This window comes from Amblyomma maculatum, chromosome 4, assembly GCF_055883805.1.
Source record: "Amblyomma maculatum isolate TAMU_Amacu chromosome 4, ASM5588380v1, whole genome shotgun sequence".
Taxonomy (NCBI): Eukaryota; Metazoa; Arthropoda; class Arachnida; order Ixodida; family Ixodidae; genus Amblyomma; species Amblyomma maculatum.
The window spans coordinates 52580309-52593469 of NC_139347.1; the positions used below are offsets into that span (position 1 = coordinate 52580309).

Sequence of the window (13161 nt, forward strand, 5' to 3'; positions counted from 1 at the left end):
TTAGGAGCAGCCCATCGAAAATTTCGCCATTCCCACATGTTCTCTTTCATAAAAGGGTTTGACTACATTTTGGGGACGAAGAAAACATTTAGGATAGGGTATGCAGCGTTTCAACAACACGCGATCTGCGTGCGAGACTTAATTTCTTCAGCTTCTGCAACTTCCAAATGCATCAAGAGTCCTCGAAATGTTTAAAGAATAAACGATATCTCGCATCTATCTTGGGATATAAACGCACATTCCTGTGTAGTCGTTATAGACCAGTTGCAAAACCTACAAGTCAGCTTCCCTGTGCGGCAGAAATTCCTGTACAATGGCGGCATAGACTTACTTTGGGATAATAGTTAGGTGCAGTGCTGGTACGTCACCAGGCGGGTAGGGTAATTTCCGCACCCCGCGCCCATTCGTCGCAGCATTCCGCGCGTGCACATTGTGGTGCCACAGTTACCCTGTCCGGTTAGGGTCCCCTATTCTAAATCTTCTTTCCTCACCCCCAGGGTGACAGTGCTCCCCCCTTCATTCCCGCGTTAAGAATGCCCGAAAACATGTTCTCGCACAATGGCCTGTGCGACGGGAAGTGCATCGGAAGCAGCGTGGACAGTAGTAGATGCACGCACTGCACCTAACTATTACCCCTGAGTCCGGTTCTGTCGTCATTGTGCATGAATTCCTGTCTCACAGGGAAGCTGACTTGTAGGTTTTGCAACTGGTCTATTCAAACGTTATTCATCGACAGAAACATGTTTTTCGTCACCCTATTTTTTAGTTTTGTTTTTCTCCCGCAAAATGAGCGGGTATATTTCAGTGCTGCTGGGGTGTCAGCAGATTTAGTTTCAGCGTCTTCGTCATACTGGAAAATACACTAAGCTGAGTATCGCAAGCAGCGCCTCCAGATAAGTGGAACGTGCGTCTTACAGCTTCATTCTTTGGTTTCTGTTGGTGAAACGAGATAAAGTGCGTCGTAAATAGTCTAAAGTTACCCACACGTCTATCCTTGTAGCAAGGCTGCCTCGTTCCTTCCATAGAGTGCAGAACGTGCCCACTCGCGCAGTTCGGCTTCAGTTACTTTCTCAGTGGAAGCCAGGTCGGCGGAAACCACATCGCATTAGTTTGATTTCTGCTGCTTCGTCTTAAAGTTGGCCGTAGTCAGGTACGTGTGTATCTAACCTTTTCAAGAGGGGTATTTGATTTTAGCCTTGCTGGTGCGAGTGTTCCAGTGCACGCAGCGGAAACAGTGAGCTACTCACTATTTACTCTTGGGTATTCCTTCCCCACCTGATGGGGTGCTTTTCACTGCACCATTTGGATTCTTACTTCGGTCGCACAAATAAACAGTCCATATTCAAAAACGCAAATGAACAGAGACATGCAAAAGCAAAGATTGGTAACCTATAGATGTCTGATTATCTGTTTAAGCGACTGTGCATTGGTGTCTACGCACACAAGAAATCTGGAGGACTGTAACAGACACATGCGCCGCATATGCTTTTCGAATGTTGGTTCTCATAACCAAGCTTACGATGTTGCTTCTCATCACTAATCCATTCGTTTGTGGCTGTGTTATATCCCGCATACTCGTTAATATGCCCGTATGCAAGTAAAAGTTTGCCCGGCATAGAAAACAGTGCTAGTGTTTACCCATGTGGTCTTTTCAAGCAGTAAACCCGCACTGCATATATGGCCAGTACACATTTCAATGTCCAAGGTTGACAATATTACACATCGCAACTCATGGAATATCGTATTCTAGCCACACAGACTAGGATAAGTGGGGCTAGCAAATAAGCATCTTTAACCATTTTCTGCTGTCTTAAGGCGAAAGTCTTGCTTGTGAGTCTCATAACAGAAATACGTAGGATATATCCGCGGAAAGTGGCAACAGATCAGTATAATGTGAATCGTATCAAATTGTGACGCAGACTTTCTTTCTGGATCGTATAGGGGGGTGTCATACAACTCCACTCCCTATTTGGCACCCTTGTGTTAGTCTAGTTGGAGGCTGAATTGCGACAGGGATTCGAACTGACGACATATGGATCTCCGACTGTAATTGTAGGTGTCGAGCCTTCAAGAAATGGGACAGATGCTGCGTATTCCTTTCCCCCAATACGAATCAACTTAATACGCTTAATATTTTTCCAAACATTTTGTTATACTCGAAATGATAAACCGCCAAGCAAAACCGTACCAAAAAGTGCTTTTGCCCGTCTTATCAGTTTAAGTGAAGCTGAGCCGAGACTACTTTTTTTTTTTTTTACTCATCGTCATTGAAGTATTTCTATACCTCCAGCCAAACAAGGACTCCAATGGCGAAACATATTGAGGATCAGTTAAACTCCCCCTGCACCTCAGAGGCATGCTCGAAAGCCTCTTGCGCTTTGGAACGCACTGGGAGGGGCTCAGGCCCATGTCATACGTCACCTTAATAGCCCTAGTGACGAAAAGCCAAGGAGCCAGTAATATAAGAATATATGGCTGCGAGGTTGTCGTAGCTGTGAAAATTCTACCCCATTCACCAAGGCGAATCGGAGCTTTCCGTCCAGTGACGATCAATTAAGAGGCGGAGCAATCAATGGCATGCTGCGCATCTGCACGTATCGCTGATCGCGGTTCTTATGAACAGATGGGTTTTGTCTGTTCCTTAATACCCTTGCTTTTAGGAGACAGCAATTGCGCCGCAAACGATAATCTGAAAGAAAATCACCGGTTAATGGCCTCCGTGTGGGTAATTGTTGTTATGATCTTCTAGAGTTCTGCTTAAGTCGAAGACAACGCAGAGAGCTATGGAACGGAAAATACGTATGTGTAACGCTAAGAGATAGGAAGCGCGCAGTGTAGGTCAGGAAAATAACTTGAGTTAAGGACATTCCAGTGGAAATCAAGAAGACGAAATCGGCATGGGCAGGATATGTAGTGCAAAGAGAGCCGATGGTCGCTATAGGGTAACAAACTGGATTCCAAGGGAAGGAAAGCGTACCAGGGGGGCAGAAAGCTAGGTGGGCGGATGAGGTTAAGAAGTTTGCATGGGTCAAGTGGATGCAGCTAGCACAGGAGGAATATGAGAAAGGCATTTGCCCTACAGTAGGTATCGTCCGGATTATTATTATTATTATTATTATTATTATTATTATTATTATTATTATTATTATTATTATTATTATTATTATTATTATTATTATTATTATTATTATTATTATTATTATTATTATTATTATTATTATTATGTAAAGAAGACAAAGAACAGAAAACGCTGCGGCATCGCCATCACCATCGCTTGTCTCCGGCGCCCATCTCGCTCGCGCTGAAGCTCTGCCCTGCGGCTGGTAATTCGATCCTGCTGTGCCCAAAGTACTGCCAGCGCAAGACGTTCCAACCAACCATTAAATCCACATTTCACTTGGTGGAGGTCAATCTGAGGTTCCCTGTACCCATCTCGCCCTGGAACTTCGCAGCAGAACATTGACTACCCCAATGACGGAGCCGACTTCATTGCACCTGCCTCCGCCCGTCACCTGCACAGGCGCGCTTCGTCAACGGGACCCGGCTACCTTCAGTGGAAGCAGCGATGACGACGTCGACGATTGGCTGACCACTTACGAACGGGTCAGCCGTCACAATAACTGGGACGACAACCGTAAGCTCAACAATGTCATCTTTTACTTGAACGACGTCGCTAATCTGTGGTTTCGAAACCACGAGTCGGACTTTGCCACCTGGGCGAATTTCAAGACGAAATTTTCTGATGTCTTTGGCCGCCCCGCCGTCCGAAAACTCCGCGCGGAACAGCGTCTTCGATCGCGACTACAGCTGCCCGGTGAAACGTTCACCAGTTATATTGAGGACATTGTTGATTTGTGTCGCCGCGTTGACCTGACCATGACCGAGGCCGTTAAGATACGTCATGTCCTCACACGAATTGATGCCGGCGCTTTCAACATGCTTATCGCCAAAGGCCCCAATACGGTCAAGGAAATCTACGACCTCTGTCAAAGCTACGACGAACTCCGCAAGGAGCGTGCTTTGATTCGCCAGCCTCATGCATCACTCGCTGGAATAGACGCGGAGAGGGAGTCATCTAGCCTCTCTGAAGACATCAAGGCTTTTGTACGTCAGGAGGTCGCGCGACAACTGTCCCTACAGCCATATGTTAAGGAGTCGTCAACAACTGGCCTTGTTCCGGAGCTTTGCCATGCAATCCAGCAGCATGTATCTGAAGTCCTCCCTAATCCTGTTCCTCAATCAGCTCCGGTCGCACCCTCAATGCCGTTATCACGCCCACAGTTTCATCGTCCGGCGTTGAGCCACTGAGCTACGCTCCAGTATTCGCGCCGGCTCCTCCTCAAGTATTGCGTCGCACGTATGCTGAAGTCACTTCAAGTCCACCGCCTGAGCCAGCATATGCCTATGCTTCGCTCCCCATGCGGTCCGCACCAACAGCTTTTGCTCCCCCCTTGCGTCAGACACCATCTCCATGGCGCACTGCAGACAACAGGCCTATTTGCTACCACTGCGGCATCCCTGGACACACTACACGCTACTGCCGGCGCCGAATAAATATGGCCTTTGCTGCACGGCCTGCGCCACCTTATTTGGCCCCCCAGTTCCCAGTCCCATCGGGTCCTCCAACAGCACCCCCTGATCCTCCGGACTTCCTCCCTCGTCGTTCGCCATCACCACGTCGCCGCTCCATTTCGCCAATGCGCCGACGACCCGTTACCCAGCCGGAAAACTAAACGCCGCAGTTCGCGAGGCACGAATTGCGTATTCGACAGAAATTCAAAGTCCTCGTCTTAATCCCGCGAATGTTATTCCTGTCATCGTTGAAGGTGTTCATACTCTTGCGCTCGTCGACACCGGTGCCGCTGTATCAGTTATCAGCCAAAAACTCTGCCGCTCCATCCGAAAGGTGACTACGCCTCTCGAGGGACTATCGCTTCGTACCGCATCCGCTCACAGTATACAGCCGACAGCTATCTGCACTGCTCGCGTCGTCATTGCTGCAGCCTTGTACATCATCGAATTCGTCGTTATCCCCACATGTTCTCAGGACGTCATTCTCGGCTGGGATTTCCTGTCCCAGCATCATGCTATCATTGACTGCGCCAGTCCTCAAGTAGAGCTCATTGAATCGAGTGATGCACCGTCTGATGCCCTGCTCCACGAGCCGTGTCCTCGTTTTGCGACCAAACTCCTCGTAGCTCACGACACAACCATCCCACCCGTTAGCGCTGTTCTGGTTCCACTCACTACCTCTTTTACCACCGCCGCGACAGTCCTCTTTGTGCCCTCTAACGTTGTCTGCCGCCGCCGCCACTTACCGCTGCCGTTTGCCGTCCTTGACATGAACAACGGCGCTAGCACACTTCTGGTAGCCAATCCTCTTGCGTCTCCCGCTATGTTGATCGAAGGGGAGTGCCTCGGCCGCATCGAGCCCGTGGACCTTGTGTTCGGCTTTGATGATTTGTCATTCCCTGTTTGCCAAGTTGACGCCTTGACTCCAACTCGTGTGGCTTCAGATTCGCTACAGCGGGATCTTTTTGACCATTCTACGGACAGCGCTCTAGAGCCGCGCCACCGAGAACAACTTCTTGACCTTCACCAATTCCGCTCCTCCTTCGACATCCCGCAATCTTCCTTGAGCCGCACGACGACCGTTACTCACCTCATTGACACTGGCGCTCACCCACCTCTCCATCAGCGGCCGTATCGGGTGTCCCCGACTGAGCGCCGTGTTATTGCCCAACAAGTCGATGACATGCTGTAACGCGTTGTAATTAGAGAATCCTGTAGCCCATGGTCGTCTCCTGTGGTCCTAGTTAAAAAGAAGGATGGCTCCATACGATTTTGTGTTGATTATCGCCGCCTCAACAAAATCACTCGTCGTGATGTGTACCCCCTCCCATGAATCGACGATGCCCTAGACTGTTTGCAAGGCGCAGAATTCTTTTCCTCACTCGATTTACGCTCCGGGCATTGGCAGGTGCCCATGGCAGAGGCGGATCGTCCGAAGACCGCCTTTATTACTCCAGACGGACTATACGAATTTAATGTTATGCCATTCGGACTCTGTAATGCCCCACCCACATTTGAAAGAATGATGGACACTGTAGTGCGCGGCCTGAAATGGAACATCTGTTTATGCTACCTCAATGATATCGTCGTCTTTTCAACCGACTTCCCGACCCACCTGACTCGACTTCGCCAGGTCTTCACCTGCCTAACCCGCGCCGGTCTTCAACTGAACCTCAAAAAGTGCCGCTTTGGTGCCCGCCAGCTCACAACACTCGGACATGTTGTGTGTAAAGATGGAGTTCTGCCTGATCCTGAGAAGCGCGCCGTCGCTGACTTTCCGAAACCGACCACTTTGAAACAACTGCGAAGCTTCGTGGGCCTCTGCTCTTACTTTCGTCGGTTTGTTCGGAATTTCGCAACAATCATAGCCCCCCTTACACAGCTCTTGAAAGGCACCCCTAACCTCTCCTCTTGGTCGCCAGCCTGCGATGATGCATTCGCGACACTGCGCAATGTTCTGACGTCACCACCAATCCTTCGCCATTACGACCCTACTGCACCTACAGAACTTCACACCGATGCCAGTGGTGTCGGCCTCGGCGCCGTCCTCGCCCAGCGCAAGCCTGGCTTCTCCGAATACGTTGTCGCCTACGCAAGCCGTGCTCTCACCAAAGCCGAGTCCAACTACTCCGTTACCGAAAAGGAGTGCTTAGCAATCGTGTGGGCTGTAACGAAGTTCCGCCCTTACTTATACGGCCACTCCTTCGAGGTAGTTACAGATCATCACGCTCTCTGCTGGCTCACGTCTCTCAAGGATCCGTCTGGCCGTCTCGGGCCTGGGCTCTCAGGCTTCAGGAATACGACATCCGTGTAGTGTACCGCTCTGGCCGCAAGCCCTCTGACGCCGACGCTCTTTCTCCGTCACCGGTGCTCTCGCCTAACTCATCGTCACCTCCTCAAGCATTCTTGTCAGCACTCACCATTGAGGATATGCCTTTCGAGCAACGACAATATCCTTGGGTTTCTAACCTGCTAGATATCCTTGGCACTACTTCCGCGGCTACGCATCCTCGGGCACTCCGCTGACAGGCCTCCCATTTCGCCATTCGGGACGGCCTTCTCTACCGCAGGAACTACAACTCAGACGGCAGAACGTGGCTTCTTGTCATTCCGCGCCACCTCCGCTCCGAGGTTTGTGCCCGCCATCACATTGACCCGCAAAGCGCTCATGCCGGCGTCCTCAAAACCTATGATCGAATTCGTCAGAGGTACTACTGGCGGGGAATGTACAATTTCGTACGTCGCTACATTCGCTCTTGTACCGCCTGTCAACAACGCAAGATTTCTCGCCACCCTGCTGGCCCTCTCCAGCCTTTACCGTGTCCAGCTCGCCCGTTTGATCACGTGGGAATTGACCTTTATGGTCCGCTACCATGCAGTGCCGCTGGTAATCGATGGGTCATAGTAACCGTCGACCACCTGACCCGTTACGCCGAGACTGCTGCACTTCCCGCGGCGACAGCCCGAGAGGTAGCCCATTTTCTTCTGCACCACTTCATTCTTCGACACGGCGCCCCTCGCGAGCTACTGAGTGATAGAGGTCGTGTCTTTCTTTCCGAAGTAGTCCAAGAGCTCCTGTCGTCTTGTAAATCGATACATCGGGCTACAACTGCGTACCACCCACAAACAAACGGCCTCACGGAGCGCTTCAACCGTACGCTTGGGGACATGCTCGCAATGTACGTTACATCTGAATCGGGAAGCTCCAACTGGGACCAGGTACTGCCTTTCGTAACGTTCGCGTACAACACTGCCACCCAAGCAACAACTGGGTTTTCGCCCTCCTTTCTCGTATATGGCCGTGAACCATCTTGTACTCTGGACACAATTTTGCCATACCATCCAGATGCCTCTGAGTACAGTGCTTTGTCAGATATTGCACAGAAGGCCGAGGAATGCCGTCAGCTAGCTCGCACGTTTACCTCCAACACTCAAGGCTATCGCGAAGATCAGCATGATACCGATACCCCTGCTCCCACGTTCCTGGCCGACAGCTTCGTTTGGCTATGCGTTCCTGCCACCAACAAACTAGACACCAAATACCACGGACCTTATCGCGTCTTGGAACGCACATTCCCTGTGAACTACGTCATCGAGCCAGTCACCCCTTCTTCCGACCACCGCCGTCGCGGCCGCGAGGTTGTCCACGTTAGCCGCCTCAAGCCATATTACAACCCTCTGGTCGTCTCTTCTCCCTGAGTCGCCAGGATGGCGACTTCTTCACGCGGGGGAAATGTAAAGAAGACAAAGAACAGAAAACGCTGCGGCATCGCCATCACCATCGCTTGTCTCCGGCGCCCATCTCGCTCGCGCTGAAGCTCCGCCCTGCGACTGGTAATTCGATCCTGCTGTGCCCAAAGTACTGCCAGCTCTAGACGTTCCAACCAACCATTAAATCCACCCTGCATGATTATTATTATTATTATTATTATTATTATTATTATTATTATTATTATTATTATTATTATTATTATTATTATTATTATTATTATTATTATTATTATTATTATTATTATTATTATTATTATTATTATTATTATTATTATTATTATTATTATTAGTTTCTAACAGTAAGGAAGAGCCGGTTAATGGTGCATATGCTGTTTACCAAAAGAAGACACCCGGGTTTGCTTCTCAGCCTTACATTTTAGCCCTCACAGTATCCGTAAAATGAACTCGAAACTTGATATCAGGCGTTCTCCTTACTTTAGTTTGAGGGTGCCCTAAATGCCCAACAGCAAGGTTCAGAAACAGACCCCGTTGCCTACTTTGGGCAAAGGTGGTGCCTTCAGACAAATAGTATAGGGACAGTGCAGCTACCTTGTTATGGGTTCCGCAGTACCCGGCGCAACGGTAAGAGGCCCATCTCCGTATGATGAAAACTATACCCTTTTACGTGATTTGTTCTTTCTATCAGCTCTTGATAACTTGCTCAAGCGGCGCCACTCCTCAACTTCCCTGCTGCTCATCACTAGCCAAAGACAGTCTATGACGTCAATGCGGTTCATGTGGCGCATTATGCTTCATTATGTGGTGCGCCGTGTGCACGAGTACCCTAGCCTCGCCCTCTACCCTTCCCTCATTGACCGCGACGCCTCTTTCACTACATTCTCCTCCGCCTTCTCTGCATTCCTGTTACTTACATCGGGGCATCAAACAGGTATATAACGCAATAGCTTAAAGGCCTCGTGAAAGGCCGCCATCGGCGTTGCCGACGTTGTGAGCGAGAAATCACGAACATTGGCCACTGTCTGGTAGTAGCAAGGTAGTGACACAGTCGGGAACTGATTGCTTGGTGGGCTGTGTGCGCCACTAGACCCATGAGATCGAGCTGAGCTTCCAACTAACGTAGCTCAATTGAGATGCAAAGATGAGGTGGGAATGGAACCCTCCGGTACCTTTGAATCCCTTGTCAGAAACTTAACCCATTGCCAATCTAGGCATGTTCGCAGGACGTTATTAAAATTGGGGCTTTATATCTTTGCCGTTTGCTCTTTCACATATCGCGGTAGTTTAGAACTGTAGGCTAATGTGTATTCGCAGGATAATAGAGGCACGAATTTACCAATTAGAGAATAAGCGACTTCAAAAGCGCACGTTAACTACCTAGTACGCTCAAGGGGAGCCGCGGACGGCAGACTTTAAAATTGTCCCGTACACCCTTAAAGGAAGAGCTAAGTGTCCCAATTTGTTAAATATAGAATAGATCATTCGTGAGCTGATCCTTTGGATTAGCAGTAGCATTTTACGTCACTTGAGGATCCAAGGTAGAACGAGAGAAAGAAGATGGCTACAGAATATGAAAGAGCACCGAACAAGGATAATGAGTTAGTCTCAGTTCGAAAGACGAGCTAACGTTTCGACATGTCCACTTGTCGAAACGTTGGCTGGGCTTGCGAACGGAGGCTCATCCTTTACCCTTCTTCAATGCTCTTTCATACTTTTACGTCAAAGTTAAAAGTACCCGCATACTAAATCATGCCCACATACTTTCACTCTTCTCCAGATTTCAATGAAGTATTTCATCTTCATCTCGTGTCTGTGGGCCCTCTGCGCTGCCCAAGATGAGCAGAAGGTGGCCCACGCCAACAACGAGTTTGGCTTCCGGCTCTTGCAGAAGATTCCGGCCTCGTCCGAAGTCAACATTTTCCTCTCACCATACAGCGTGTCGACCGCCTTAACCATGGCCTACGCCGGTGCAAGAGGCGAGACACAGCACGAGTTGTACGAATCTCTAGCTTACGCGGCTGTTGGATTGGCACCCGACCACGTGTACAACGCACAAGCCCAGCATACTCAAGTGTTAAAGTCTCCTTCAAGCTCGACCCTCCTTGTAGCCAACACAGCCGTTGTCCAGGAAGGGTACAACATCCTGGGAGAGTACCTGAACATTTTGAAACAGTCCTTCGATGCCGAAGCCAGTGTTGCCAATTTGGCCGATGAACAGTCCCTGAGTAATATCAACGAGTGGGTTAAGAATCATACGGGTGGAAAAATCGAGAAGTTGCTCAGCGAGCCGCTATCTACCGACGCAAAGTTGGTGCTTTTGAACGCCATCTACTTCAAGGGTATCTGGAATACGCCTTTTCACTCGACTTCCACGTTCAAGGCTCCCTTTTTCAATGCGGGGACAGAGCAAGTAGAGGTCGACATGATGCATGGACAGATCACAGCCGGATACGCTCGGGACGATGACACGAATGCGGACATTGTTGACCTGCCTTATGCTGGTCTCGATTACAGCATGACGATTGTCCGACCGCGAGACAGGACTGGTGTCGATGCCTTGAGGAACACCCTTACGTGGCCAGTCTTTCGACGCCTCCTCTCTCAACTCACCGAGACCGTCGTCAATGTGGAATTGCCAAAGTGAGTAGCACGACTACATTTTTTGTACAAGCAAGAAAGATAATATAAGCACCTTTTCTGAAGTTCCACCGGAATTTTTGCGCTCACCACAATGTTTTTCTTGTCAGAATCTACACCAAGTGCCTATAGCTCGTTAATTTAAACCTGCATGCACCTGCAACATCGCGATTCCAGTGAAGATGTGTTTTTCCATTTAAGTGATCTAACTAGGTGCGTAGCCAGGGTGGGAGACATGAGGGGGGGGGGGGGGGGGGGGGTTCGGTGTTAACGTGCCCCTTCCCGAAATTTTCTGACCGCTGCATCCATCCATAGTTCGCCTTTGTTATTTTTTTGCCCATCTTTTCATTGAACGTGCATAACACCTAACGAGAAATATTTCTGGCTACACCACTGGATCTAACCATACCAGTAATGGTACAATGGGTTCCAAAGATGACCCCCCCCCCCCCCGCCTCCCTTGAAACAGCACGTTTTCTGAGTAGCGCACGACAAAAGGGGCGTTAATCTTCAAAGTAGTGAATGATGTTAATACGTCTATTATTGCTTGTTCTCTTACTCGTAAAACAAGTGATACTTAGCTTCGGTAATATTGTCTTTACTTTATACGAGGTGATAGCAAGTTCATTCTTCCAAAGTGCGCTTACAAAGAGAACTAATCGTACCAGTCCAGTTTAGTCACGAAACCACTAACTTAAATTATTTTATTGGCAGCCGTGCTGTAAATCATATTGGGTTACTTACAGCTGAATTCGAATATGCTCTTTAGATGCTCTGGATATATTACATAACAATGGGGATTTTTATTCATTTTTCAGACTGTTTAAGCGCTGCAACGTGGCGCTGCAATATTTCTTGCATATAGGGATAGACCTTCAGTCGGTAATGTGATATTCCGCGAGGAAAAGGAAACACACATGTCAGCTTACTCACATGCACAAAAGGGATAATAAAATGTTAGGTGGCGCAATGAAAGGTCGATATCACAATGGCAAGGGAAATTATACACATAAGCTCGCCAATATGCCGCGCGACATACAGGCCGTGCCGTTACCAGCGTATAGTCCTTCTATACAGATAGTAACCTCAGCAATCTTTCAACAATTTGCTTTTCCTTCTTGCAATTCAGGTTCACGATTGAAGGGGAATACAAACTCAAGCGTCCATTGTCGCTGCTCGGAGTTTCGAAGGCTTTCCAGGAGGACCAGGCTGACTTTTCTGGAATCAGCGGCTTTAGGGACCTGTTCGTCTACGACGTCATTCACAAAGCTGTCGTTGAGGTGAACGAGGAAGGCAGTCAGGCAGCTGGCGCCACAGGCGTCATATTTCACACTGAAAGCGCGGTCAGGGGCACTCCATTCGTTGTGAACCACCCGTTCCTGTTCTTCATCCGCAATAGGCAGACCGGGGATGTCCTCTTCGTCGGTCAAGTGAACCACCTCTAGAGCACCCAGACGCCACACGTGTGCTCTGCGTTTCTGTGTTCACATTCTACTTCAAAGTATTTAACCCAGTACTAATGAAGACTGCTTTTCATCTCCTACCACAACAAGGTCGCTCACTTTCTCGAGTCACAGGATTTGGCATAAACAGAAATGGGGATACGCACCGCTCCTTGAATCGCAAAACTCGATCCTTGTTCGCTCTCTGCTTGGCTTCTTATACAAGCCACGCAGTGACAATGTACACCGCTGCATGATTAAAGATATGTTGCTTTTGCACTTCCGGGAGCACTCCGCTGAAATTAGTTTGAGAAATGCCTTAGTCGTTTTATAGACCATTTTTATACAACGGGATCCACGCCATCCAGATTCTGTGAATGGCTCACTCTCTACACGATGTTCTCCATTTTTTATGATCAGCGCTTCAATAGTACTGTTTTGCAAATAAATGAGTGTAGAGACTTGTGCATTCAGTATCGCTGTTACACCGACAATTCAACTGCACAATCTTTTCACCGGCGTTTCTATTTTATTTCTGAAAGAACGATTTGGGGCGGCTGCTGTGTACCTGTATACTATACTTCTTCTGGGTAAATACGTATTGGCCATAAGTGCTTCATGTATTAACAATACTTCCATTTGGATTCTGTTGAAGCTGACGCCAAGTTAGAGCGAGAATTATCGCTTAACCTTTTTTGCCACACGATCTTTAAACAGACGCTAACACATCGTTCAAGCTTGATGCTTTTAGTTTGATGCCCACGTTTTTTCTGTAACAACA

General features: G+C 48.7%; 1 protein-coding gene across 1 annotated transcript; it reads left to right on the top strand.

Moving 5' to 3' along the window:
* Positions 1 to 1014: 1014 nt before the first annotated feature.
* Positions 1015 to 12944, top strand: LOC146191021 (iripin-1-like). The gene is made up of 3 exons (XM_084601443.1): positions 1015 to 1150; positions 10079 to 10941; positions 12068 to 12944. Exons 2-3 carry the CDS (start codon positions 10085 to 10087, stop codon positions 12381 to 12383), a joined length of 1173 nt encoding a protein of 390 aa, XP_084457569.1. The 5' UTR covers positions 1015 to 1150; positions 10079 to 10084; the 3' UTR covers positions 12384 to 12944.
* The last annotated feature ends 217 nt before the right edge of the window (positions 12945 to 13161 follow it).